General features: G+C 42.3%; 1 protein-coding gene across 4 annotated transcripts in view; it reads right to left on the minus strand.

Moving 5' to 3' along the window:
* GADL1 (glutamate decarboxylase like 1) overlaps window positions 1-26,468 on the minus strand; it is a 188,894-nt gene that overhangs the window by 126,423 nt on the left and 36,003 nt on the right. For 3 of the 4 annotated variants that reach the window (XM_082664715.1, XM_082664716.1, XM_082664717.1), the window contains exons 2-8: window positions 21,643-21,815; window positions 16,798-16,924; window positions 14,473-14,563; window positions 10,536-10,642; window positions 9,736-9,851; window positions 3,869-3,948; window positions 3,693-3,747 (exon numbers count right to left, since the gene is read on the minus strand). In XM_082664715.1, the coding sequence (XP_082520841.1) occupies window positions 3,693-3,747; window positions 3,869-3,948; window positions 9,736-9,851; window positions 10,536-10,642; window positions 14,473-14,563; window positions 16,798-16,924; window positions 21,643-21,815 (749 nt within the window). Of the gene's footprint in view, window positions 1-3,692; window positions 3,748-3,868; window positions 3,949-9,735; window positions 9,852-10,535; window positions 10,643-14,472; window positions 14,564-16,797; window positions 16,925-21,642; window positions 21,816-26,161; window positions 26,221-26,468 lie in introns of those variants that run through there. The other variant, XM_082664714.1, reaches the window with a different exon arrangement.

Raw genomic sequence — 26,468 nt, forward strand, 5'->3', positions numbered from 1 at the left:
TACACTTGTTCTTGTAAAATAATTTAATGTCAGGGGTGTTCAGCTTGAACCAGATTCATTCCAATTTAGCTGACCTTTGACAGAAAGAAGTTATTTCTCGATGGAAAGCGGGGCAGAGCAAGGACGCTTGGTCCACATCTCTAGGCTGAGATGCACAGGAATCAAAGTGATGGTACACAATGGAAACACCTGCCACGTGGGGAGACAGCTGTGACACATGGACTACAGTCCACCATGCCTCCTAGAGCACGGCCAGTAGGTGACAGAGCCCCTGGGACCATAGGCTTTGGGACTTCTTCCCTGTAATCAACTACCAACAGATTATGTCTTTATCATGCCCATGACCTAAATGAAATGTGACCAGATTTACATCCATCAGTAAAAGCAATAGAAAAAGTAATTTACTAAAACCACTGAAGGTGTCTTTAATGGTTGAGCTTTCCTTATAAAGTCTATGACATCCTGACAATTGTGAGACAATATCTATGCTAGCTATTACAGACCATTAATGAGTTTTCCTCACCTGTTTAATCTAGCTACAAATATAAGTCCCAGAAATTCAACTTTCATAATCTGGATTTAACCTTCCAGGTTTTTTTTCCCTTTCTCATATCTCACACTGTTAATGAGAAAAGTCAGTGGAAACAGTATTGACTGTGTTGCCAATGAGTTGTATTCTCTAAGAAAGTTTGTCATTTCAAATACTCATACACAAAAATACTTCCAATTATTCAGTGTTTATACTAGTTTTATCTTTTTATAAGCACTTTAGAACTTCTGATGCTTCTGTGGTTTTTACCATCTTTGTAATGGCATCAAGGTAAAGGTCACTGCTCAACAGATTTTTAATGGATCGTGGTTGGCCAGGGAATTGAACCCCAGCAGCAAAAAAAAAAAGTTGATAACTATTTCCTACCTCTGTAACAATATGAGTTAAAAACTTGAAACAAACAACAACAAAAAGTAGGTCTGAAGCTACTGAGAAAAAGAAACTAGTCATCAGGTATTAAAATGTCAGAATGGATGCAAGATTTGTCCTTAGTGAATCCAAGCTCAAGTTTTAACTGACTTGAGAGAAAACTGAGGAGGCATGCCAACACTAACCCTGTTGCCCTACTTTCAAATGTGCCTAAAGCAATTTTTACTTTTTAAAAACTTCCCTTTCAAGTTCTCAACTTCAGGATATGTCACTTTCATGGACTTTCATTGTCAAAACAAACAGAAATTTGAACAATGAAAATAATAATGACTGCCGTGGAGTAAAATCCATCCAATATGTTAGAAGATGAGTTCTTCATGATACTTTAAAAAGAAAAAAAGGTTTGGCTAGCTTGCAGGATGCCTGGCAACTTACTCACTATTCTGAAAATTGGTAAATAAGGGAAAAGAATAAAATATTGGTTCTGTCTTGCTTGTCCAAACTGTTTCCTTAGGGAAACCAAATACGGATGAAGAAACAAAAATGTTTAGGGTAGTAGGCCTGCCACTAAATGAAGAAGGAATGAGAGAATGAATTAGAACATCACTAATGAAATAACGGGTCTAGACAATGATGACAAATGGCAGCAAAATCCATGAGGTGAGAGGCTGATGCAGAGTTCTGTGACAGATGGACCGATAACAAAAGGAGGTCCAAGACATCTCCTGATTGAAAGGCAAAATGCCGCACATGAAGTCGTCCTGGTAAAAATTCCAACCTGAATCTTCCCAAGTCTCAGTATCTAACAGCCAAATTACAGGAAATATAGAAAACAGATGGGGAGGTACAGGGGAGGGGAGCGCTTAGAGTCTCAAATTCTTGATGGAATCAACAAAATCCATAATGTGAAAACTCTACAGGGCAAAGGACTTGGTTTCTCCAACAGATCAGTTGCAGGGGAAAAAAGGAGGGGAGACTGTAGGTTAGAAAAGATTTATGTGATAAATCAACCAAATGCCACACATGGACTTTGTATGACTCCTTATTCAGACCACCAGCTATTTTTTTAAAAAGGCAATGGAAGAAAGTTTAATCAGAGTGAATACTGGATAATATTAAGAACTTATTCTTGCTTATAATTGCGTTATGGGCTTTTTTGAAAGAGAGAGTGCATATCTTTTACAGATATACTGAACTATTTATAGATCAAATGACATAATGTGTAGGATACACTTCAAACTGATCTAGAGGTACTGGGAGGGGATGTGGGCATAAGCTAATGATTGTGAAAGTTGCATGACTGGTATATGGAATCTCATTATATTAGTTTTACATATATTTACAATTTTCCATAATGAAAAGTTTAAAATTGAAAGAAAGAAAGAAAGAAAGAAAGGAGGGAGGGAGGGAGGGAGGAAGGAAGGAAAGAGAAAGAGAGGAAGGGAAGGAAGGAAGGAGGAAGGGGTGTTGGTGGGTGTTCCCCACCAACAAGCATTAATAACATAAAGTTCTTTTTGATAGGAACTTCTGTAGAAAAAGATAAAACTAGATTTTAAAAAATAGATAAAACTAGAAGGTGATATCTGTAGTTCACAGCAGAATAAACAGGTTGCAATATAGAATTTTACCCAAGAGATAAAGAAATCTGATAACCTGTACCACCAGACAACTATCAAATCCACTTGTCAATGAAATGTTTTAAAAAATATCGTGCTAAGGACACACACCAGAAGCCAATACATGTGCAATAAAGGCAGAACTTTTAAGTACAGAATTTCACACCAAATACAGTGATCTAGCATGCTCCAGACAAGTTGAATTTCATGAAAAATTTTTAAAAATATGAAGAGTGAAAGAAAAGAAATATAATACTAAATCTTAAAAAATAAAAATTAAAGAACCCATCTTTCCTAAAGTGTGAAGCCCTCTGAGGAGAGATAAACTTATATCCCAGCTCAAAAGCTGGGCTTTTAATTTTTCAGCAGTCACACCCCACGTTGTTGCGGTCTATTGGAAAGTGGTGGGAGAACGGTCTGAAGCTCCACTGGCATGGGGGCTGCGGGAAGATGGGAGGGAAGCAGTGAAGTGGCTGCACCTAATCCAGTAGGCTTTTGGTCCAAGAAGCAAGATGGCTGGCACCAAGACAATGCCACACCCAAAAAGCAGATGCCAGGCTTAGCTGGAGTACAGCAGGTGACCAGGGCCATGCCTTGTCTTCCCCAGCAATGGAGGTGCAAGCTTTAATACATCCTGGCAGCTAAGGAAGAGAGGATAGTCTGCCAGAGCTGAAACACTAGACCCACACCCAACAGGGGGTGATGGTTATGGATGGGCTTTGGGTGGAAGCAACCCAGGAGGACAGTTTGATCAAGAAATCAGAAATCATCCTGAATGCAGCCCAGAGACAACTGGTTTAGCCTGTAGCATCCTCAGAGTCAAGAGCTACGTAGGAGTGTGGATGCTGGGACCCTGCTAGAGAGGCTGGGCTCATCTTTTGAGGCTAATTCTAGGCAAGAATCCGGAATCCAGTGATGTCAGTGTTTTAATAAGCTCCAGCCATCTGGGAATGAGAACATCTGAGAAACTCCGCAGAACGTGTAGAGCAAGCACCCGGAAATAGCACATCTGTAAATGAGCTTCCTCCTTTAATTCTAAGGGGCCCTCTTCTCTCTCCCACACATACAGACGTGGGCCTGGCTGCTGGCCCTGCATGCTCCCCCAATGCCCAGACACACAAACGTTTTCTCTCCCTCCCTCTCCTTCCCCCTCTCACCTCTTTCTTGGCTTGCCACACTTGCCTCTCCAGCTCCTCAGGTATCATCTTACCTCTAAGAGACACAGGTTTGAGACATTGTTATGTTCAGCTGTGAACAGACCTTGGTACTGCTTTTTAAATAGTTATCAGTTTCCCCCTCCACCCACCTGGCTTCTGGATCCTGTCCCCATTACCTTCCATCTGTTTCCACAAAGCAAACATTCTCAGTACCAATCCCAAGAAAGGAGGCCGCCTTCTTCATAGAGTAATGACACTACATTCAAAAAGGCAAGGGGGAGAGAGAGACACAAATACATAGCATGAAAAAAGCACTGTTTATTTATCTAAATGGGTGTACATTATATGGCTAAGCCCAATCTTTGGAATAGTATTGCCATAAAAAAAAAGGAAGTCATTTAACTGAGCTCTTTAGTATAGTGGTTGAAAACACTGATTTTGGTTGGGGACAGAGAAACCAGGATTTAATCCAAGTTTTCCCAGTTACAGCTATAGACCCTTGAGCAAAGAACACATACTCTCCAAGCCTCCATTTGCTAATCTATAAAGCGGACATGTGGATGCCTCCTCCACCTGCTTGTCATGGAGTTAAATGGGTTAATGTATGTAATGAGCTAGCACAGAGCCTGGCATACGGAAAAAACTTGGTCACTGGAGGCTGTTGTTTTATGTAACATTGAAAAAGTTTCTCTTGATGCTACTAATAAAACTCAGTATTAATGGAAACAGAATCTAGTCCACTGCTGACTCAAAAGCCCTCTAAGGAGTGAGCAAGACTGTCTCAAAAATTGTAGTCACAGACCACAGGAGGATCTGTTTTCAAGAGCAAACAATGGGTTATAAATGCTGATCAGACACTTGACCAATCTTGTTTAATAGTGAATATAAGACTGAAATTAGACACACGGGAGTGTGGCTAAATCATAACAACAAAAGTAATAATAATTTATAGACATACTACTGATGCAGCCCTGGCATGAATGAGGCTAAGAGCTGGCTTTGGAATTAGGTCTTGTCTATTTCTTATCGGCAAATAGTAGTATAGACTTTGGAGTGTTGGGTCTTTTTGCCCTACGTAAATCCTATCAAATGATTAGCATTCAAACATTGGAGATGTCGCTCTTTGTACATTACTGTGGACAGGTGGTCAATTAATTCCTTTTCATGCCAGAAAAAATGAAGGTGCTAAAGGACATTATTGTACCAAAAAACCTTAGTAATTTAATTTGTAGGTATGAATACATTAAAAGAGTAGTCAAGCCTTCACACTTAATTTGATATATTTCCCTCAAATGTGGTAATTTCTTTCCTCTTTTGTCAAGAGAGTTTTATGGGGAGCTCTTTTTGAATTCTGTAAAAATAAATGCAGAAGTAACACCATCAGGAAAAATGAAACCATCCTAAATAATTAATTTCCAAATATCAAACAGGACACATTCAAAATGCCTATAGGATGCATTCATTTCGAGTTGTTGCAAGAACATGTGCATAGTGAAGAGTAATAATGTACATGAAAATATAGTTAATTCCCTACTTGCTACATCAGCCCACCATAGCTAAGGTGACATAGCTAATGTGAATTATTTCTCACCAGAGATTGGGGCTCTGGCACCAAACAGCTATTGGTTTCATAATGATAAATAGTAGCCTACCCCCACTGACACCTGCCAATAAGGAAAATCACATTGCTTTGCCCTGAGAAACAGCAAAATACCCCCAACCAATGGATCTGCTGAATAAAAAACCTGTCATCAGAATAAGAATAGCTTCGGTGGAGCTATTTTTGGGTATCTCAGGGCAAAGTAGAGTCCACTGTCAATCTCAAATGGATAGAGACAGCTTTTCACAAGTCTGAAAAACTGAAGCCTAAACATCTGAAAGCATCAGAGGAGGAAAAGAGCCCTGGAAGGGGAAAAAAAAGAGAGAGCAATGCTTCAGACATACTGAGTAGTTTCAAGAGAAGAAAAAACCTAGAAGGCCGGAGTTCAGAAGTAACAGCTGCATTTAGAAACAAGAGGCGCCTACTCCCTTCACTGGCAGAAGAGAAGTTAGTCCTTCTAAGACCCAATCTCCCCCTGAGTTTCACTCATCCACAGAAGACACACAAATCTCAGTGGGCATTCATTTCTATAAAAGTAAGACGGCCAGTGTCCACAGGAAAGACAGAATTGCACTGAAGTTTTCCTTCCTGGTTCCAGCAAGGATTTCATCTGCGACCTTGGGTTTCTCAGTGAACCGCTGCTTTCCCCTCCTGTGGATTGTGTTCTGGACACTTGAAGTCCTATAATGCTGACTAGTTTGAAGTTCAAATTAGCTTCAGGTGGTGGGGAGAGCGGGGTTATGAATGTTATGCCTTAGGAAATAAAGAAAAGGAATGTACAGGGACTTTTCCAAGAGCACGCAGCTGGTTCAATTCCTAAAGAGGCAGAGTCGGAATCCAGATGGACTACCTTACACCCTGCACAACATCCTGAAAAGCACCTGCTGGCCCGTGAATGCCTGCAATGCCATCCAAACTCAGGGCAGCCTCACCTAGAGAGCAGGGCCGTGATGGAGGGAGTCAGGCACCTCAGGTGCAAAATTTAAGGAGGCGTGACCTTGAAACGTGGACTCTACACGTCTCACTTGCCTCATCCCAGCCTCGATCCTGTTAGTGAGGAACTATGACAACTGATCACTGGCCTGGGAGTGAAAAGGGTTTCTTTTCTCCCTCACTTTTTAGTGGCATACAATAATCACTACTTCATGCTAATTCCCAAAATGATTTGAATGACAACCCTAAGATTTCTATAAATGTAAGTAATTCATATCTAACTGCTAATCAGGCCACAATCTGTTCCTTTTATTACTTTTCTCCAAAAGTCTCCTTCTCTTTGGTTCCCACTTGGCCTGGAGAGGCTACCTTAGATATGCTGACAGTCTAGGGGTCTCTGCTGTGATCTTCCTGGTCTCCACCAACAGCTGAATTACCGTGGACACCTGAAGTGTATGCAAAAACCCCTTTAGTGGCGAGTGCCCATATTCTGCATTTGATGGTGCAAGGCAGAGATGGAGTAACTTACCCTGGTTCATCTGGGGCTGCAATAAAAACTGGAAAAGTAAGGCCACCTGATAAAGCAATCTGGGAAAATAACCAGGGGGCCATGGGCCAATGCCTGAAAAAAAACAAGGGGGCTATAACAAAAAGATTAGCATAGGGTTTAGGATCTTTTAGGAAACACAGCTTTCTTTAATTCTTTTTTTTTCACTAAGTAATGAATTGATTTGTTGTAAATAGTGGTACAGAGGTCCCTAAAATATGAATTAAAGTAATGCCAATGCTATGACTTGGGTCTCTTTGGCAGAGCAGGGAAAAGAAGGAGCTACAAAGAAGAGTATGGTGGATGGGGTAAAATTCATATATTCAAGGCTACAGTGCGTTCAGTCATGGAATTTTTCTATGGAGTTCACTTTGTTGTGGACTGAATGTTTGAGTCCCCTCAAAATTCATGTGTGTTTAATCCCTGCCCCCCAATGTGATGGTCTCCAGGGCGAGACTCTGATGGGATGAGTGCCCTTGTAAGAAGAGGAAGGCAGGCCTCACTTTGACCACGAGCCTGGACGGAGGCAAGGCCATGTGAGCACAGAGGTTCACTCTCCAGGAAGCAGCTTCTCTCCAGACACCAGCACCTTGATCATGGACATCCCAGCCTCCAGAACTGTGAGAAATAGACGTCTGTTGTTTAGGCCACCCACTCTATATTTTGCTAGAGCAGTCTGAGCAAACTAAGACACACATCTAGCTTGGTTTTCTGGCTCCAGCCTCTGCTGGTCTGTTAGCCAAGGCATATATTTTACCTCTTTTCGCACCTATATCTCCACCGGAGATTTTAAAAAATACTTAGTTCTGGGTTCGCAACTTTTCAATTTCTTTTCATTCCCAACTTGCCAGCTACACCTGTTACTGATCTTTCCCAGGCATAATCTTTATTTTAGGCTTCCATAGAAATTCTTCCCTCTTTCTGGAGCAATTATCCCAGAAAAGAACTCTGGTACATTTTAAACCAAATGAAGAACGAAAAAGGCAAAAGTAAAAGCACTGCACTGATAGGAGGGCCCCTATTTAATCAGCTTTCCAAGGCATGGAAATAGCAATTCTAATGCAGAGGGGCTCTGCATTTCTGATACACTAGGGTTCCTCCAACTGAAATACCAAGGATTGGAACCCGAGGGTTGGAACCAAAGTTTCCCAGGGCAGGAAAATTCTACTCCATAATCATTCCAAATAACCAAGCATTTTCCACAGATGTCCACATTCCCAAGCATTCTCCTCTTGCTACAGAATGAACATCTCATGAGGAAGGGCCTGGGGAGCTGAGGTCAGAATCTCAGACTAGATGACTCCTCCCAGCTGCCCCCAACTCAATGCCCACTTTGCCCTTAGCGCTGAACTAACCAGAACTCAGGCAGGGCAGGGGGAACATGCGGGGGTGGTCAGGTTCCTGCACCATTTATACTTTTGCCATAATAAAGTAACTTGCTCTTGAAAGAAAGTAACAGACACAGGAAAGTCCAGCTGGAATTAACAGAGAATTTTCAGAGTTTGCCCACCTCACGTGTTTGACAGGAGACCTAGGATTATTGCAGAAGGTACAGGAGGGGACATGGGGAAGAAGCAGTGGTGGGATGGACCCCCAGAGGCCCCCACTGGAATCACAAAAATAAAAACAAAAAAAGCATCCCTTCTAAGTAAGACTGCATATGAGATGTGCTCTGCATTATTATTGCTGGGTCATTCTCCTCCTCCTATTACTACTAATAGCTAACGTTTTTGTCTATCTAGCATGTGCCAGATGCTACTTTACATGCTCTAACTCATTCAATCTTTGCAATAACCCACTAATCAATCAGTGCCTACTAAGCTCATGTCGCCACTGGGCTGCTTTAATGGCCCCAGACTGTTCACTGCTCCCTGCATCCAATCCCTTTTCCTGGTGGCTTTGCAGAGTCCCCTTAAGACGTGAAGTCTATTTTCCCATTTCTTGGATCTAGGTTCCTATATACAACTTATTTTACCAAGAAAATGAGGGAGAAATGACAATGTGCCAGTTCTGAGTCCAGGACTCAGGAGGCCCAGTGTGTGTCCATGCTGTTTTTTACCTGCAGCACTGTCATGACAACACACCTGGACTAGCCTGCTGGCGGATGAGAGACAAGTGGAGCATCACTGGGGTCAGTCCAGCCCAGCCACTCCCAGATCAGCCACTCGCCAGCCAAGCCCAGCAAAGAACAGCAGCACTGCCCAGCTATCTCCAAACTCGAGGGCAACAATATCTGGCTATAGTTCTATGCCACTGGGTTTTGGAGTAATTTGTTAGATATTAGAGCTAACTGATACACTCATTTTTATAAATTAGGAAACTGAGGCACAGAGGAATTAGCCAACTTACCCAAGGTCACTCAGATAGTAAGTAGTGGAGACAGGAATTGAATCCAGGCAGCCTAGTTGAAAGCCAATGCGCTCATCCACAATTGGACCTCCTACTTCAGTGGGGAGCACAGTGAGATAGGGGATCATGGCAACATCCAACTGTGCGTGTGTGTGCGCGCGTGCGTGCACGTGATGTTCATTGTTACTGAATATCTCCCTTTCCTCTTGAAGAGCCCTTGTGTTAGCCATTCAAAGCAATCAATTTCACAAGGAAATGGGAGTAGAAGACATACCTGATATCAGTAGCAATCATCTAAGTTCTCAAAAATAAGACACTCAGAGATTCAAAGAAAGAGGTGGCACTTTCAAATTAAGTGTTCTCTTTTCTCTAAGAAAATGTTACAGGCTATAAATTTTAAATAAAGGTGATGTACAAAATTGGGTGGCCAGGGCTTACAATATCAAACCGATCAGAATTTCTTTTGGAATGAATACAACGTTGTACGTAGGCACGTGACTCACACATGGATGGGATAAGAGCACATCGGGAGCACCCAAACAAAAAAGCCCTCTTCATGATGTATTCATTCTCAGAAAATCTATATCTCATATCAAAAATAATTTGTTTTTTACCTCTGCCGATGTGAAAAAGATTAATCTTGGCAAGCCAGACAGCCCCTTTTCTTTAATATCAGGACAGTACTTGTATCTGGCTAAATTCATGGCATACATATTGGACACTGAACCACCTGCAAAAACAAAAACAGAAATATGTATAGCGTGACGTCCTTGTTCCCCAAGTGCCGGCTACGGTAGGAGGCATGGATGGCTGCGGGTGCACCAGCCTAATGACAAATTACTGTCAAAATCAAGGGAGCACCCCCCCCAATCCCATTACTCTTACACACTTCCTCATCTCCAGTTCCAGAAGTTTTGGTCTATTCTCTCATTCCAGAGCTTTTCTAAACTAAGAGTTTCCATCTCTGGACTTAGGACGAGTATCCAAGTCTCCATAGTTAATAATATTCTTTCTGTCTGTCTCTAATCAATAAAATGACAATACATGCTCCTCCCTGGTTCCAAAGAAGGACTGTAGGAGAAATAAAATATGATTCAGGAAACTTCTCAAGTAAAATTAATTGATAAACTTGAAAAACGTATGATAGCCCTTCCTAACTTCCAGCAACAGATAAATTCGTGTTGGATATAAATCCAAAATTGTGGACATCTCATTTGTTAGCATGTATGTCACTTCTGTAGCATTTATGCAAAATATCGTCACTCTGGAGAAAGGCACAAGCTCGATTCTCCCCAAGTGGCATGATTAATATCCAAGTTTTTGTAATGTGGAAGTCTGTGGGGAGTTGTTCCTCAAATAAGGCATGAATAAAATTGTAGATGCTTTAATGGAGGCAATAACTAATTGTACTTACCTGGGTTAAATATTCCATCCCCTTCTTTCCAGCCAATAAATTCAATCATTTTCTTCAGAACCGCTTCTTCCACTAACAGAAACACTGGGGACACCTCATACGTATAACTAGATAGATATAAAAAACACTTCACTTCTATGACTAGAGTCAAACCATCCCTTTGGAGTCCCAAGAAATGCACACAGAGTTTTATTAAACCAAGTGGCTGCTGAAGTGTGGGTAGAGTCTTTGGAAATGAATCCATCGGAAACAGAGAATACACAGTCTATGACAGCGCTGGTCATGGTTAGATAAATGTCAGTAGCTGGTGGCTTTAAGGATACTAGCTACTTTGCAGTCTTAATTTAGAGCAAACCTTCAATTTCATTGGGAGGATCAAAGCAGTGCACCTGGATTCTTTGTATTAGTCATGAACAGCGGCCGTTTAGCTCTTTGGTTGCTGGTTAAAGAAAAACCATTGTCATGGTAGCCAGGTTTATTAGGTTACTACCATGAATACCCTAGCAGTCAGCTCTAGAACTTGGGATTCCTCCACCACACTCCTGGGTTTGTACAAATGGCAAGAGCACTGTGGACATCTCTTATGATGCGATGATTTTACTACACAGTGCTACCTGGATCCCTGTCATGAAGGTTTGAGGCTCTGGGCTGGAATGCTGTCATTAGAGAGCATTGCTAAGTTAGCCCCTTTAGGAATGTCCTGTGGTGGTTCACACCTGATGACTGGTCCAGTTGGAGGTACAACTGGGCCTGGCCTTGGGGGCCCAGCTCCAGACCACACTGAAGGGCCAGGGTAGCTCCAGAGACGTCTGTGGGGTCAGCCGAGGTGGTCTTAGAGCCTACACAGTGGCTTGACTCCTATCTCTGCCCACTCCTGCTTCCTTCCCCTCCCTTCCCCTCCCTCAAACCCTGTTGACCCCAAGGGTTTCCCTTAATAAACATCCTACTCACTAAGCTCCATCTAGGGCAGCTGCCCAGGAATCCAGCCTGAAACAGTTACCATGTAATTTTATAACGTTTCTTTCTTTCTCCAGATAACTGGAGGGTGACTAATATGTATAATCTCCTTCTTGAACAATTAGGTGATTACCTTAAATTGAATCTGAATAAATATGTACTCTAAATATGTAAGCTAAGCAGACACATTTAAATTCATAGTCACGGAATTTAATGCAATTATGTTAACATCAGAAGGAAAAAAACTTTAGTAAAGAGGCAAAAAAAAAAAAAAGGAAAAGAGAACACCTACTGTGTTATCACCTCCCTACCTGCCAAGCACTCTAAAGTTACATCATTTTTCAAACAATTTAGCTTCTATTTTCAACCATGCTAGGAAACCACTTTACACATATCAAAAGTGTGAAAAAAAGTATATATATGTACGTGTACCTACAAATAAAAGTGAAATAATCATTCACTTTTTAGTAAGAAGAAAATACTATTAAACTTGTCTTTGAAAACTAGCTCAACTGTAAACCTAGAAATTGGCCTGGAGGTGGAGGAGAGGACAATACAGAATGCGCTCGTGGCTTCGTGAGATTTTGAGTGGACTCCTCAGCTTAGCAGCAATTTAATACTTCAAAAGCCTCTAAATATTTCAGTAAAAGAACCCAGATGAGGAGTTAGAAAGATCCCAGGACTTAAAAGGAGAGGTTCATGGGCTTCCCTGGTGGCGCAGTAGTTGAGAGTCCGCCTGCCAATGTAGGGGACACGGGTTCATGCCCCAGACCGGGAAGATCCCACACGCCGCAGAGCGGCTGGGCCCGTGAGCCATGGCCACTGAGCCTGCGCATCCGGAACCTGTGCTCCGCAACGGGAGAGGCCACAACAGTGAGAGGCCCGCGTACCGCAAAAAAAAAAAGAGGTTCACAGAATTGTGTAATTTCACTATCTTTTCTACCACTTAACTCTTCTACCCATTGTAACCTGGTATCTGGTATTGTCTTGAATTATTCCACGAAAAATTCTGTAACTGAAGTCACCAATGACATCCATGTTGTTAATCCAAGGGACATTTTTAGTCTTTGTCTTAGTTAAACACTCTGCTCAACAATATATGACTCTGGACACACTCTCCTCCATGGCTCCCAGGTCTTCCCAGTGGATTTTCTCCTTCTTCTCTCTCCACTGTAGGCTTATTCTCCTCCTCCCAACCATGAACTATCAGATGCCCTCAAGGCCCAGGCCCGAGTCGTCTTCTCTCCTCACTCTATGCTGTCCTGCAGAAAGTGCTTCTCCATCTCCTGGTTTGTTTTTATTTAAAATATCTCCATTCTGCTCATTAAAATCACTTGCTGGGCTATGAAAATATATCAGTGCCTGGGACACATAGACAGAAATTCAGATTTAATTGGTCTGGGCTGGGACCCAGGTCTTAATATTAACCAAGTTCCTAGGTTGATTCTAAACAGCAGAAGGAGTTGAGAATCCCTGACTTTAGGAATCTCATCCATGCCCGCTACTGAAATTACCATCATTTGCCAGTAACACCTAAATTTGTAACTTCCATATAAATATCAGAATTTCAGGCCCATATATATCTCAACTCACCAAGAGTATACTCTTAAATATTTCAAAGTTACTGCAAATGCAAATGTTCACAATTGAAAACTGAATTACTGCTCTTGCCTTTTCAACCATATACTTGAAAATTGGTCCCTCTTCCGGTGCTTCTTATCTCAGTGAGTGACATGACCAACAACCCAGCTATTAAAGCCAGAAACCCAGGCATCATCTTATAAACCTCCCTCTTGTTCCCATTTCCAAGATCCAGTATATTATCCAGTTCTTTCTGTTTTATCTTCCAAAGACATTTTTCCCCCTCTATTCCTACCACTTCTGTCTAAATCCAAGCAACTATCATCTCTTACCTGACCAAGGTAATGCCATCCTAATGGGTCTCCTCCAATCCATTCTCCATATTTCCAGTGATCTTTTTACTAAGCAAATGTCACCTAGTGATGTGGAAACCTTCAATGGCTTTTCATTGTACTTAGAATAACTCATAAATGTGGCCCACGGGGCCCTGCATGTCTGGCTCCAATCTTGTCCTCCATGACACCCCCCATAACTTTCTCAGCTACACCCACCCTGACTTTTCGGTTCATAGCACATGCCATGCTGTCTCTTGTCATAGAGTCTTTGAACATGCTGTTCCCTCTGGAACCCATCCCTCCTCTTTTCACCTAGTTAACTTTCATTCTTTCTTCAGCACTTAGCCGTCACTTCCTCAGAGAAGACTTCCCTCAGTGCCCAATAAGGAAAACTTGTCCCATTTATATTTATAGCATCATGCACCTCTCCTTCATTTGAAAATAATACATTAATTTGTGTAGATCATTTTGATTAATTTTTTTTTTTTTTTTTTTTTTTTGCGGTATGCGGGCCTCTCACTGCTGTGGCCTCTCCCCTTGCGGAGCACAGGTTCCAGACGCGCAGGCTCAGCGGCCATGGCTCACGGGCCCAGCCGCTCCGCAGCATGTGGGATCTTCCCGGACCAGGGCACGAACCCGTGTCCCCTGCATTGGCAGGCGGACTCTCAATCACTGCGCCACCAGGGAAGTCCCATTTTGATTAATTTGCATGCATCTCTTATATCACTAGATTATTTATTTCATGGAGGCAAAGCGGAGGTTTGTTTTCACACAAAGTATCTCTCCAGCACCTTAGCACAGACATGGCTTTTCATGCAGGAATGAGTTCCTAATCAATTTTCTCATCTGTTAAGTGGAGATAATTCCTGCCTTACGCATCTCACAGTACCACTATCGATCAAACTGTTCTTTGAATACTGCAAAGTGTCATAAGACTATTCCATTATTTATGATGACACTGCACAAATGAAACCATTAAATAGAAGTTCATGAAATAAAATTTCACCTACTTAACAAAATCTCTAATCCATATTCCTTGTAAAATTCCATTTAAAGGTACTCACACACTTGGGTTTAATGCTTCTGTCATAAATCTGGCCACCAAAGAGTAATAATCAAGTCCAGCATATAACTGGTTGAAAAATCTTGGATGGTCTGTAAATTGAAACAGAATATTAATCTACACAGCAGTAAAAAAGAAAGAAAACTATCGACAGAATAACGTAAGTGACTCCTTCAGACAATGTAAGCAGCTGGATACAAGGAGTATACAATGCATGATTCCACTTATATGACGTTCAATATGGGGCAAAGCTGATCTGTGGAGACAGAGATTAGAATCCTGGGTACCTTTGGCAAGGAGATATTGATTAGGAAGGGGCTTGAGGGAGCCTCTGGAGTCCCAGGAATGGTGTATATCTTGCTCTGGGTGATGGTCACTTACACGCAGATATGTACAAATTCACTGAGCTGAGCACCTGAGGTTTTCCACTTTCCTGAATGTAAATTATACCTCAATTAAAAAAAAGCATTTAAAATATTGTCATGTACAAGGGAAACAAATGTTGAAGACCCATTTCATAGCCCTGTCTACTGAACAATATGTTTCTAAGCAGAACTTGAGTACTCTTTTGAGAGCTTTGCTTTACCTGTTTCTTTTTAAATACAACCCAGACCCAAACCAGAACCTTGAGAGATGGATTATTTGAGCAGTTTGTCCACATATCAAAGCCTGCTGCTACCTTTACCTTCTAAAAATATCGATGTTAATTTCCCTAATTTAAACACATTTCACTCACCAACAGGGTTCACTTCAGGCTCCTGGCAGTGAGTGGCCTTTTAATTTTTCAGATTGGGCCATTTTTTATAGTGCAACTGGCATCGTGTTGATGGAGTACGACGTGACTCATCATGCAGCTTACATAAACTTTCTGATTCAATGCACTTCAAAGGCAGTTGCCTTTAAGGCTCGAAAAACTTCAGTTCCAACTTTCTATTTTTTTCCCTCCTATAAAAGGTCTCATAAAGGTTCTTGGCTTTACACAGTGTGAATATTCACACCAAACCCCCGGCTAACGGCTGGCTTGACATTCTCAATCATAGGAAGCCCAGTGTGACAAAGAATAAAGAGGCAGGAGGCCTATTTCTAAATTTGGGTATTTGGGAATCATTTTAGTTAGTGACCTCTCATTGCAACTCACCACATTTAGTTTTGGGGTTTTTTTCTCTTGAAACCAGTTCAATGAAAAACAAAAGTCTCAGAAGAAAATGTCTTTTCGTATAAAACGTGGCAAACTTCCTCTATTCTGGCAAAGAAAACCAGACATCGCTACAAGTAATTTTAATAAGATTTTTTTTTAGTTCCGCGTTAATTTATGATTGATTTCCATGGTAACTTTATGGAAAGTATCCAGTAAACTGAAAAATCTACTGCATTAAATGTCATTCTACACTTCCGACATGCACTGTAATAATGAGATATGTATCTCTGCTTTTGAAATGCTAACTGGTTTTTTGATATATACACCAGACTTTCCCAAGGGAATATAAACCAATTATTTTTAGCCAGGATTTTATTATGTTCTTTCCACTAAATTTAGTTCGGTGTCAGAACTCACAAGGCATAATGTCTGTATGGTCTTAAGCACTGGATTACCTTTATATCACACTGAGAAATGCATATTTTGGAAAGTTATTCTTCTACTTCTGACACTTATTCACTGGGTATACAGGATATTAACAGTCAATTGGAATAGGACTTAAGCACAAGACAAATATCATGTTACTGCATTTACAAAAGACCACAGTGGTTAAGCATTATTGTGAAACTATCAGAGCAAAAACTCCCCATGCATTCATTTTCTTATACCTTCCGAAAGGTTTTTATCTCTTGATCCTGCTAGATTTGATCAAATAATTTGGTACTTGCCAACTGCCAAGAGTACTTTCCAAATAAATCTATCCCTGTTTATAGTAAAGACACCCTCTTGAACATTTTGGGGGGCCATATTCTGGGTGATCAAGATTTAAAATCCCTTAACAACTTGTAAAATCAAAATACTGTTTATCAGTTTGGACCAACAAAAGAAATGATAAGTAGCAGTCATGATACTGCTACTTATCAGGAGGATGAGGATTGCTGAAGAGGAGATAATATTTACATATGACCACTAACCATCAGTTTTTCTATCAACCTACCTTTGGCCTTGACAAATCTATTTTACGGATTAGATGGACCATTGTCAAAACATCAGAACCACTATTTTTGATCCAGCTTTCTCATCCCATAAACAGTGCCCTAGTCGCCTTTACTGTGAGGTAAATACAGGCTTAAGAAAATGGAAGAACGTGTTAGAGGCACGGATCAAGGGAGTCAGTGAAGTTCTTACTGGTCTTGACGCTGTAGCGTATGACGTCCTGGCAGAGTTCCAACAGCCGGTGGTGTGGCTCTCCTGTGTCCCTCAGCTCCAAGTCGAGGAGCTGTTTCAGCTGTTCAGGGGGCCGCCACTCACAGACCTAGAGATTCGGCAATGGCACAGTTAACTGGGCACCTGCTAGAGCCAGGTGTGGAGAGGATGTCAGAAGCGTGGCCCCTACCCTTGTGAAGCTTCCAGACAAGTGAGAGAGAGAGAGGTTTAACCTGCAGCCATAGTTCCCTGTGACCAGAGCTATGATGGTAAAGCAGATGTTGTTGGAACAAAGGAGGGACCCCATCTTACATTTGGGAAGATGTCCTGGAGGAACTGACATCTAAGTTGTGACATAAAATAAGAGTAGGATGAACCAAGCAAAGATTAAGGGATGGGGTCATGCAAGGGGCCCTCTAGGTGGGAGGAACAGCACAGGTAAAGCTGAGATATAAGGGCACCCACAGCCCTTCTGAAGAATGAAGTCCGTTGGTGTGGCTTGAACACAGAGCCTGGGGGAGGGAGGGAGAAGTGAAGCTTGGCTCCCGGCATAACTCCTAACTTGTCTCTCTGCTTGTCCCCTGGCCCCATGCAATCTACTCTCAACCAGGCAGCCAGAATCCAGAATGCTCCTCTTGTATATGAGCCACAGTCACCCCTCCGCTCAAACACCTCTGATGGCTCCTCATTCTTTCAAAGTAAAAGCCTACGTCCTTATAATGACCTAAAACGATCCTGTACAACCTCCTTTCCTGGTGGCACTGCTTTCCTCCCAGCTGACTCCGCTCCCACAACCTGGCCTCCTTTCTGTTTCTTAAAAGACCGGGCACATTCCCACCTTTGGGTCTTTGCCCTCAGCCTGGAATGACCCCCTCTCCAAATATCCTCATCACTAACTTCCTCACTTCATCCAAAACCCTTCTCAAATGTCACTTTCTCAATGACAGCAATCCTGAGTCCTTATTTAAAATCCCAGGCTGCACATTACCCCAGCTCTAGCAATTCCCCCCAACTGTTTCTTCTTTTCCTTCTTCCATAGCACCTGTCACCTTCCAGTGTGCTGCGTAATTCATTTATGATATCCTACACAATCTCCATGAGAGCAGACATATCAGTCACTTTGCTCACCGATCCCAAGTAACTAACATGGCCTGCCATAACAAGAGGTTATCAACAAAGATGTGTTGAATGAATGAATGAATGAAGAGATAAACAAGGCTCAGATTGTGACAGGCTTTGTGTGGCATGTTACAGAGTTTGAACATGGCTCTAGAAAAACTGTTATGTTTTGGACAGGGGGATTATATGATCATATTTGTGTTTTAGACAATAGCTTTGGTTGCTATATGGAGATTCCAAATAAAATTGGAAATAAGAGGTTACTCTAATAAGCCAGGCAAGAGAAGGTAGTAGTCTGGATGAGGCTAGCTGCTTTGGGAATGAAGCATATCTGGAGATTTTGAAAATGCACCATCAACAGAACTGAGAAAGCTGTAGCACATCAAGGATGAGGGAGAGCAATGAGCCAAAGGCCATCCTGAGGTTTCCAGCTTGCACACGGGTTGATGGTGGATGGGGTGGGGTGGGGATGATGATTTGGGGGCACATTTAGTCCAAGGCACCTTCAGGACACCCAAAAGGGGTGTAGCAGTTGGACTGAAGCTCTTGTAGAAGATCAGAAACAGAGTTCCAGGCATCCATTATAATATGACACAGGTGACACAGCTCAGAGGGAACCTACAGGAAGAGGGGAAGGCGCAGGGTCTCACCTGGGCGGTGCCAACGCATGAGAAATGGTCAAAGGGAGAGGAGCTCAGTTGTGAGTTGGAGGACAAGCCAGGGAGGCAGGGAGAATCCCAGGAGAGTTTTGTGCTACTAAACAAAGGAAGAAGGATGCTTGAAGGAGGAGACGGTCATCACTGTCAAATCCTGCTGAGAAGCCGACTTAGACAAAGCCTGAGAAGTGCTCCTGTGATTTATCGACAAGGAGGTGTCCTTGGCAAGAGCATTTGACTAAGGGAGGTGGGAGTGGAGGCCAGATTGTGTGAAGTGAGGATGTAGGAGGTGAGGAAGTAGAGGGAGGGGGGCAGTGTTGACAATCTTTAAAAAGTTTTGCTGTGGAGGGGAGGAGAGAGACAGGAGGGCCTCCAGGGAATAAAGACCAGCATGTGGGAGGCTGGGGAAAGCAAGAGGAAATACCAAGTCATGCGAGAGGTATGAAATCAAACTCTCAGCTTAGAACCAAAATGGGCAGAAGTAAATCAAATGGGCTGAGCCCATCAAAAGGAAGGACTATGGGTTCATGTAACGTGGATGAATCTCCAGCACATTTTGCTGAGAGAAAATAGCAAGACTCCAAAGGCTACTTGTGATATGATTCCATCTACCTTACCTTCGGAAAAGGCAAAAACCACAAGGACAAAAACAAAAAACAAAAAACCCACAGATCAGTGATTACCAGGGGCTAGAGGTGAGGGGAGCGGTTGACTATGGAGGGGCACGGGGAAATAAGGGGGGTGATGGACCTTAATCTGTATCTTAATTCTGTTCATGGTTACAAGACTTGTCAAAACTCATAGAACTGCACACCAAAAGGAATACATTTGACTGAATGTAAATTACAGCCCAATTAAAAAACAAACAAACAAACAAACAAACAAAAAAAAGTGGCTGATAAAAAGTGTCTATCAAAGAGGGTGCTAGTAATAATCATCTATGTGTGGGGACCCATCCTATCCTCAGGTCACCTTTGAAAGGGGACTTGTTGAATCTCTGACCAAGTAGGCTAAGTCAGCAGCATAAAATCCTCACCTCCCTCTCCCAACCTCAACATAACTTTCAAGCCAGCTTCATATGGAGCATGTCTACTATACTGCAATGGGCTTGGGGTTGCTTAATGGACAACTTAGGGTCTTAAGCCTACCCTTCTCATCCTACCTCCCATTAGGGCCCTGTATGAGCCCTTCTTTCTAGATGAAGGGTCCTCTTAGTGTATTAAATACCTTATCCTATTACAACTCTCTCTCTATCATTTACCTCCCGCTTTCTTCAACACACCTGTGCTGACTTCTCTCTGTCCATCAAAACCGTACTTCACCTTCAGACTCTGCATCAAAGTTCAAGGTGCCCACTCCTCAGTGAAATCCCCAAACTCTGCCCAAATCACGCAGCATTTATCACATTCTTATTGGGATCCCCTGTTCTCTATCCCAACAAAAACTTGTTCTCCCAATGAGATTAAAATTCTGTTCAAAGCTGAACCTTTTTCTTACTTTTCTTAATATCCCCCAGGCCCAAATGTAATGCTTTACCCTTAGCTAACACTCAGTTAATATTTAATGACTGAATAAAGGCCGATATAAACAAAGTTCCAGGGGAGTAGTTTACTCCAAAGTAAAGCAGGTCCAAAATATTCCCCAAGTACAAAGAAGACAGGAAAATATGCAATTATAAGTACATATCAGGAAACACTTCCAGTGACTTTGCCTTGAATTTAACCATTCCAAGATCATGGGTCATTTCTATTTTCCTATTAGTTTTCCCGAACGCATGTTACCAAAAATTCAGCATACCACTTCACATTCAAAATTATTTTTTTAAATGACATTTATTTCTCCTGATAAAATTGAAATGAAAATCTCTCCCTCCATTTCCTGATAATCTGATTCCAGTATGAAAGGTGATCAATGTGAGAGAGGTTAATTTTGAGATTTTAAGAGACGTATGGAGGAATCATTAAAAGCACAAACTCTGGGCTTCCCTGGTGGCGCAGTGGTTGAGAGTCTGCCTGCTGATGCAGGGGACACGGGCTCTTGCCCCGGTCCGGGAAGACCCCACATGCCACGGAGCGGCTGGGCCCGTGAGCCATGGCTGCTGAGCCTGCGCGTCCAGAGCCTGTGCTCCGCAATGGGAGAGGCCACAGCAGTGAGAGGTCCGAGTACCGCAAAAAAAAAAAAAAAAGCACAAACTCTGAAGCCAGCCTGCCTGGAGTTTAGTATCAGCTCTGAGACTTGCTAGCATGTACTTTGGGGCAACGTACTTGACCTCTTGTGCCACATTTTTTCCCTTGTCTCTAAAATGGAGTTAATAAATAGCACCTGCATCTTAGGGGTCTTTAATGATTAACTACACAAACACATGGATTAAATACACAAATGCGTATGGAATAGTTCTTAGAATATCACCTGGCACGTAGTAAGTACTGTTAAGAATAGATGTTATTAGTGGTAATTCCAATATCAATTTGCATCTGAATTTGGGTCTGAATTTGAAACCTAGAACCAGTCATTGGTACCAGTCAGAAGTCAGACTTCACAACCCAAGATTTCTAGTCTGAGCTCAGACAAGGTCCTGGTAAAGACCCTCAGATAAATTTTTAAACTTTTCACACTTTTTCTACCTTCTGCTTGGTTTTCCCTAGTAACATAAAGAATATGCGCAAGAAAATGGAAAGCAGAGTGTGCTTTGGAGAGTGTAGAAAGCAGATCATTGGGTGGTTTATAACCTATATTGTTATCTGGGGTGAAAGCTTCATCCTGTGCTTCACAGCCTTACCTGGTTAAACTCTGGGTCTCAGCCAATTTCCTGACACATGCTGGGTGGCAAAGTAAAAGTCAACCCTCCCAGGAAAACAGAGACTGGGTGGGGTTCTGGAGGCGGGGATGGGGTGGGGAGTAGATACAAACTTTGGTATCTGGGCATCCCCTTGAAACAAAGGTATAGAGGAAATGAAAGCATGATTCCCATTTCCCTTACGTCTAGCCAGCCAGGTTTGGTTAAAACCTATCTTTCGCATTCTTAGCGTTCCTTATAGGTTTTTATATTTACCTTCTCATTGATGTCTGTAGCCTTCAAAACCACCTCTTCCATTATTAGTCTACAGGCCTCTTCGACAAATTTTTCTCCTGCTTTTGCATCTGTTGTGGGGCCATTCAGTATGACTCCATCCACGAAAACAGTGTTCTTCCTGCTGGGAACCATCTCTTGTGGATCGATATCTCCTGGAAGCACACAATCAAACCATGTTTGAGAGATAATCTAATTCGAGCATAGAACAAAACACAGGGGAAATGGCTCACCGTCCCACCTTCAAAGGGCATACCTTCTTTTAATACATTTGAGGCATTGAAGCTGACAGCTTCTTATGGTGCCCAATGGCATGACAGAGTTAAAGAAAGAAAGTTCCATTTTCCATTCCTGCAGCATCTTGTTTAGCATCAGGGAGCGTGGAGGAGCTCAAGCAACATAAATTCAACCCATTTTACTCACTCATACAAACATCTTTCAGACACATGTACAAAAAGATCTTTGTAAACACAAGCCCATGTCTAGTTCGTGGGCACACACTCTCTTGTAATTTAAGGATGACCATACCTTTCCTTTTCATAAGTCATTCCTAAAGAAGAAGAAGTAATGTCAACATGCCTTTTCTCTTAACTTTACGTTTTAAGCCTGTGATTTAATGCCCTTCTGCCTTGTCTATGAAACCCCTCGTTAAACCCACTCGGCCATTTCCTACTGAGAGAAGGAGAAAAGAATGTGAGCAGTGTCGCAATTCCTGTAAACCCGTATTTATAACACCTTTAAACTTTTCAAAGTTGCAATTTAGGCAGAAGGATGCAGCAGGACATTTTCAGGACTGGACAGTTGCCAGTCAGTGACTAAAGGTTAAAAGTCAACATGGAAATCTATATCTGAGAATAAAGGTTACTGCCTACCCAAAATAGCCCTCCTCCAAAATAATTCTGGCAACTTAATCCAGATATTCAACCAATATCTGCCTCAAGCTCTGACTCGACTGTGTTCTCTTTTTCTGATCACTATCCCTTTCCTCCTTATAATGTATATGTTCACTGAGTTGTGGAAATTTACAGAAACAATTTTTAAAAGTATTTTTCAGCACCTCAGCTAGCACAGCACCTCACTTATTCTTTGTAAATACACCTTAAATATGCTGATGGTCTGTATTTCAAACATTTTTATACTTATTGAGGGTTCTAACTGTATTAACAGTTATTATACCCTGGAGCCCATCTTCTCCTCGCAGTTAAATGTTTGGTACAATTCCGTGGTTTCCTAAACCCTTTAATTCTATGACTGGCAAACTCAAATGGTGTCCACGAAGACAGATGAAAATGTCACCAGAAGATTCCCCAATTTGAGAAAGATAGAATCTGTAGCAAAGGATCGATCTTTTATCCTCACACCCAAGGGTAAACCATTCAGAGCTCCCACGATGAATTTCAGTTCCATCCTTCACTTTCACTTATGTTTCACTTGAAAAGATGTATTTGACTTGGTTTAGGACAAATGGTGAAGCCCTGGAGTTGAGCTTTTGGATGGAAATGCTCTACACCTAAAGGCACTTTCCTCCCCCCAAATTTTAGGTCGTAAAAATAAATTGGAAAAGAGGGCAATTATTCAGGGAACCCTGGTTATGTAAGTGGGCAGTGCTATTATTAAGCACATGGAAAAAGTTCAATTTTTTTCTAACCTCATTAGTAGGATTTCAGGTTTTTATTGCCCAGGGAATAGCAACCACTCTGTAGGCCTCTCAGAGTTTCCCTCTCTCTCTCTCTCTCTCTCTCTCTCTCTAACACACACACACACACAAATGTCAAACACCCACTTGAAACCAGAATAGCAGAGAAATTGAAATTAAAATTGTCTGTTTCTCCACAGCCATCAATTACAGAAATCGCCTATAATTCAAACAATTATATAGGAGAAAATACTACTTTAAAAAAACTAAATAGAATTGGGTATAAAGTATGCGTCTTTTCTTGATAGATATGTTTTATTTCTATTACCAGATGTGATCATGTCGCTCTTTCCCCACTACATTTGCCCAACTGGAAAAGACCCTCCGGAGATTGAACAGTCAGTCAAGCTGTGATCTTCTGGGGATGCACACCCAGGACCTCCCATCTAACTGCTAGAGTTGATAGCGGTAAATAATGAAATTGTTCAATGGGAGGAGTGTTCCATGAAGAATATACCCAGAATCTGTCTGCTCTTCATTCCCCGCTCCCTTATCACCATCAAACACTTGGGTTAGCCTTTCAACTAACCCTCGGCTGCCACCCTGCCCTATGTACCGTGTAGACAATTCTCAACATAGTAGCTCCTATGTGTCTTTGAAAAGATGGCACATCACATGATGACTCCTCTATTCAAACCATTCAATGACCCCTTATCTCAACAAATTAAAAGTCAAAGTCCTAATAATGACCTCTAAGGCTTTAAATGAACTCCTCCCCCATTATCTCTTGGAACTCAAACCTCATCTCTTATTCCTGCCCTCAAAGCTCACCATGTTTCACCCACCTTCTCCTCTTCACTCTTCCTCGACTCTTTTCTTAAACACCAGCTTCTCAGCGAGGTGTCCCCGACGACCCCATTTCACACTGCACCACTCCCCTCCCCCACCTTCTTTCTCTGCTTTATTTGACTCAAGAGCAGTGACATACAATTCTTATTAATTTACTTGTTTAAATATTGTCTCTGCAACAGAGGTTTTGCTCTATGGGAACATGAGCTTGTGTCTGTTCCACAGCACCCAGAATGTGCCTGGCAGTTTGTAGGAGTTCCATAAACATTTGTTGGCTATTAAACTTAAAAAGCCCGGGACCCTGGTTCCCTCCACCATTCAGTGATCATGTCCCTTCCTCTGAGGTGCCATCGCAGGTTGCCAGCCCTAACCGAGGAGGAAACACCTTCGCTGGAATAGGGCAGACATGGAACTCCATTCATGAGCTAGAGAAGGGGCAGCAGGGGCTGCAAGAAGGACCTGGAGAACAGGGTCAACAAGGCAAAACTGAGTTTGCAGTCTGGGTTATCAAAAGAAACAGTTGGTGAGAGGCTCTCACTTTCCTCCCTGAGCTGTTCTTTTCACCAAGGCCACTCCTACTCTCTCTTTTCCCTCCTTCCCTTTTTTGTAGTCATATGACTTCTGAAAGTCAGTCCATAACAAATCTCATTCCAGGAACTGCAATTCCAAGCGTGGAAGCCAGTCAATCCTGAAACACTCCAACTTCTGAATTTCCACCAATTCCTCAACTCCATACTTTCCAAACCCTTATCTATATAAGCTCAACTTCTGTTTTGTTTAAAGAGATGCCCAGCTCTGCCTTGCTGAACAAACAATAAATTCAGCTTCAAATATTGTTTCAGAGATTCAGTCATGGCCTCTTTCATTGACATAGGAGTAAATGAATTAATACAGACGAAGACCTAAAACAATGCCTGGTGTGTAGTGGGCACTCAATAAATGTTAGAAATATTAGCTAACTCAGTAAGTGTAAGTTAATAGTAGTAGGCAGTCAAGACTATTTATTTCTTTTATTTTTTTTTTCGCGGTATGCGGGCCTCTCACTGACGCGGCCCCACCCACACCCCCGCCGCGGAGCACAGGCTCCAGACGTGCAGGCCCAGCGGCCATGGCTCACGGGCCTGGCTGCTCCGCAGCACGTGGGATCCTCCCGGACCTGGGCACGAACCCGCGCCCCCGGCATCGGCAGGCGGAATCCCAACCACTGTGCCACCAGGGAAGCCCAAGACTATTTATTAAATACATAAACAAACAGGAGTAAATTACATGTGACAGTAAGCAATGACAGTAGAAAGGGAGATCTCAGAGTAATCAGATGCTCAGGGTAATGAACTCTAAAGTGGCTGGTGAGTTATCCCCTGGAAGAATGGGAAGACGAAGGCTCAGTGGGAAGGGACTGTCCTTATGAAGAGAGTTGAACTTCTGGCAACAGCCAAGCAGTTCAGCCCACATGGGGTGGGCAGCTGTCCAGACTTCCCACCTTGCACCGTGGTTATCTGTGTAGAGGTTTTATTTCTTGCACCAGATTGTAAACGCCTACAGAAGGGATCCATGTCTCAATTTTCTGGACATTCCAGAAAACCGTTCAGCCGTTGGCATTCGTAGGCACTCAGCAACTCTCTGAGGACTGGCTGAATGTATTGTTATCCTGGAGGTCATCTTATCTAACCCTTTCATACAGTCCCCCAAATCCCCTCCCCAACCCAGTGGCTGATACAACAGGAGAGCTGAGTTCTAGTCTCTCAGTTTCTTTGATCCTGGAATAATATATCCTCTCTGTGCTTCAGTTTCCTCATCTATAAAATAGGAGATAACCCGAGGAAAGTGCTGGGCTGGCTGCACTCTCACTTACACTAACAGTACTGAAATATACTAACATTGCAGGTGGGTTTAGGGACCACTGTTCTGGTTGACCTCTAAGATGCTTCCAGAATCTTAACATCTTCGTTTGCCTGGCTTCCTTCTTATCCTTTAATAATTATGTTTTTCATTTCAACAAATGTGTTACTCACCTACCATGTGCCACACAGCAGGTGGGGGCTAAAGACAGGAATTGGATCATCTCCTTGAGGATCTCAAAGTCTCTTTGGGGAGTTAGGTGCTGGAAATTTACAAGAATAAAAGACATGTGGGGTAGGCTCTGTTCTAAAAATTTTATAGATTTAGCAAATTTAGTTGTCACAAAATTTCCAGTTAGTTACTCAGTTTTATAGTTGAGGAAGCTGAGACACAGAGGGTTTAATTAGTTTGCCCAGGGTCACAGAGCTGGTAAGTAGTGAAACTGGGGTAAATAATATAATATATTGAAGTTCTACAAAGGAGC

Source organism: Grampus griseus, assembly GCF_964374135.1.
Source record: "Grampus griseus genome assembly, chromosome: 10".
NCBI lineage: Eukaryota > Metazoa > Chordata > Mammalia > Artiodactyla > Delphinidae > Grampus > Grampus griseus.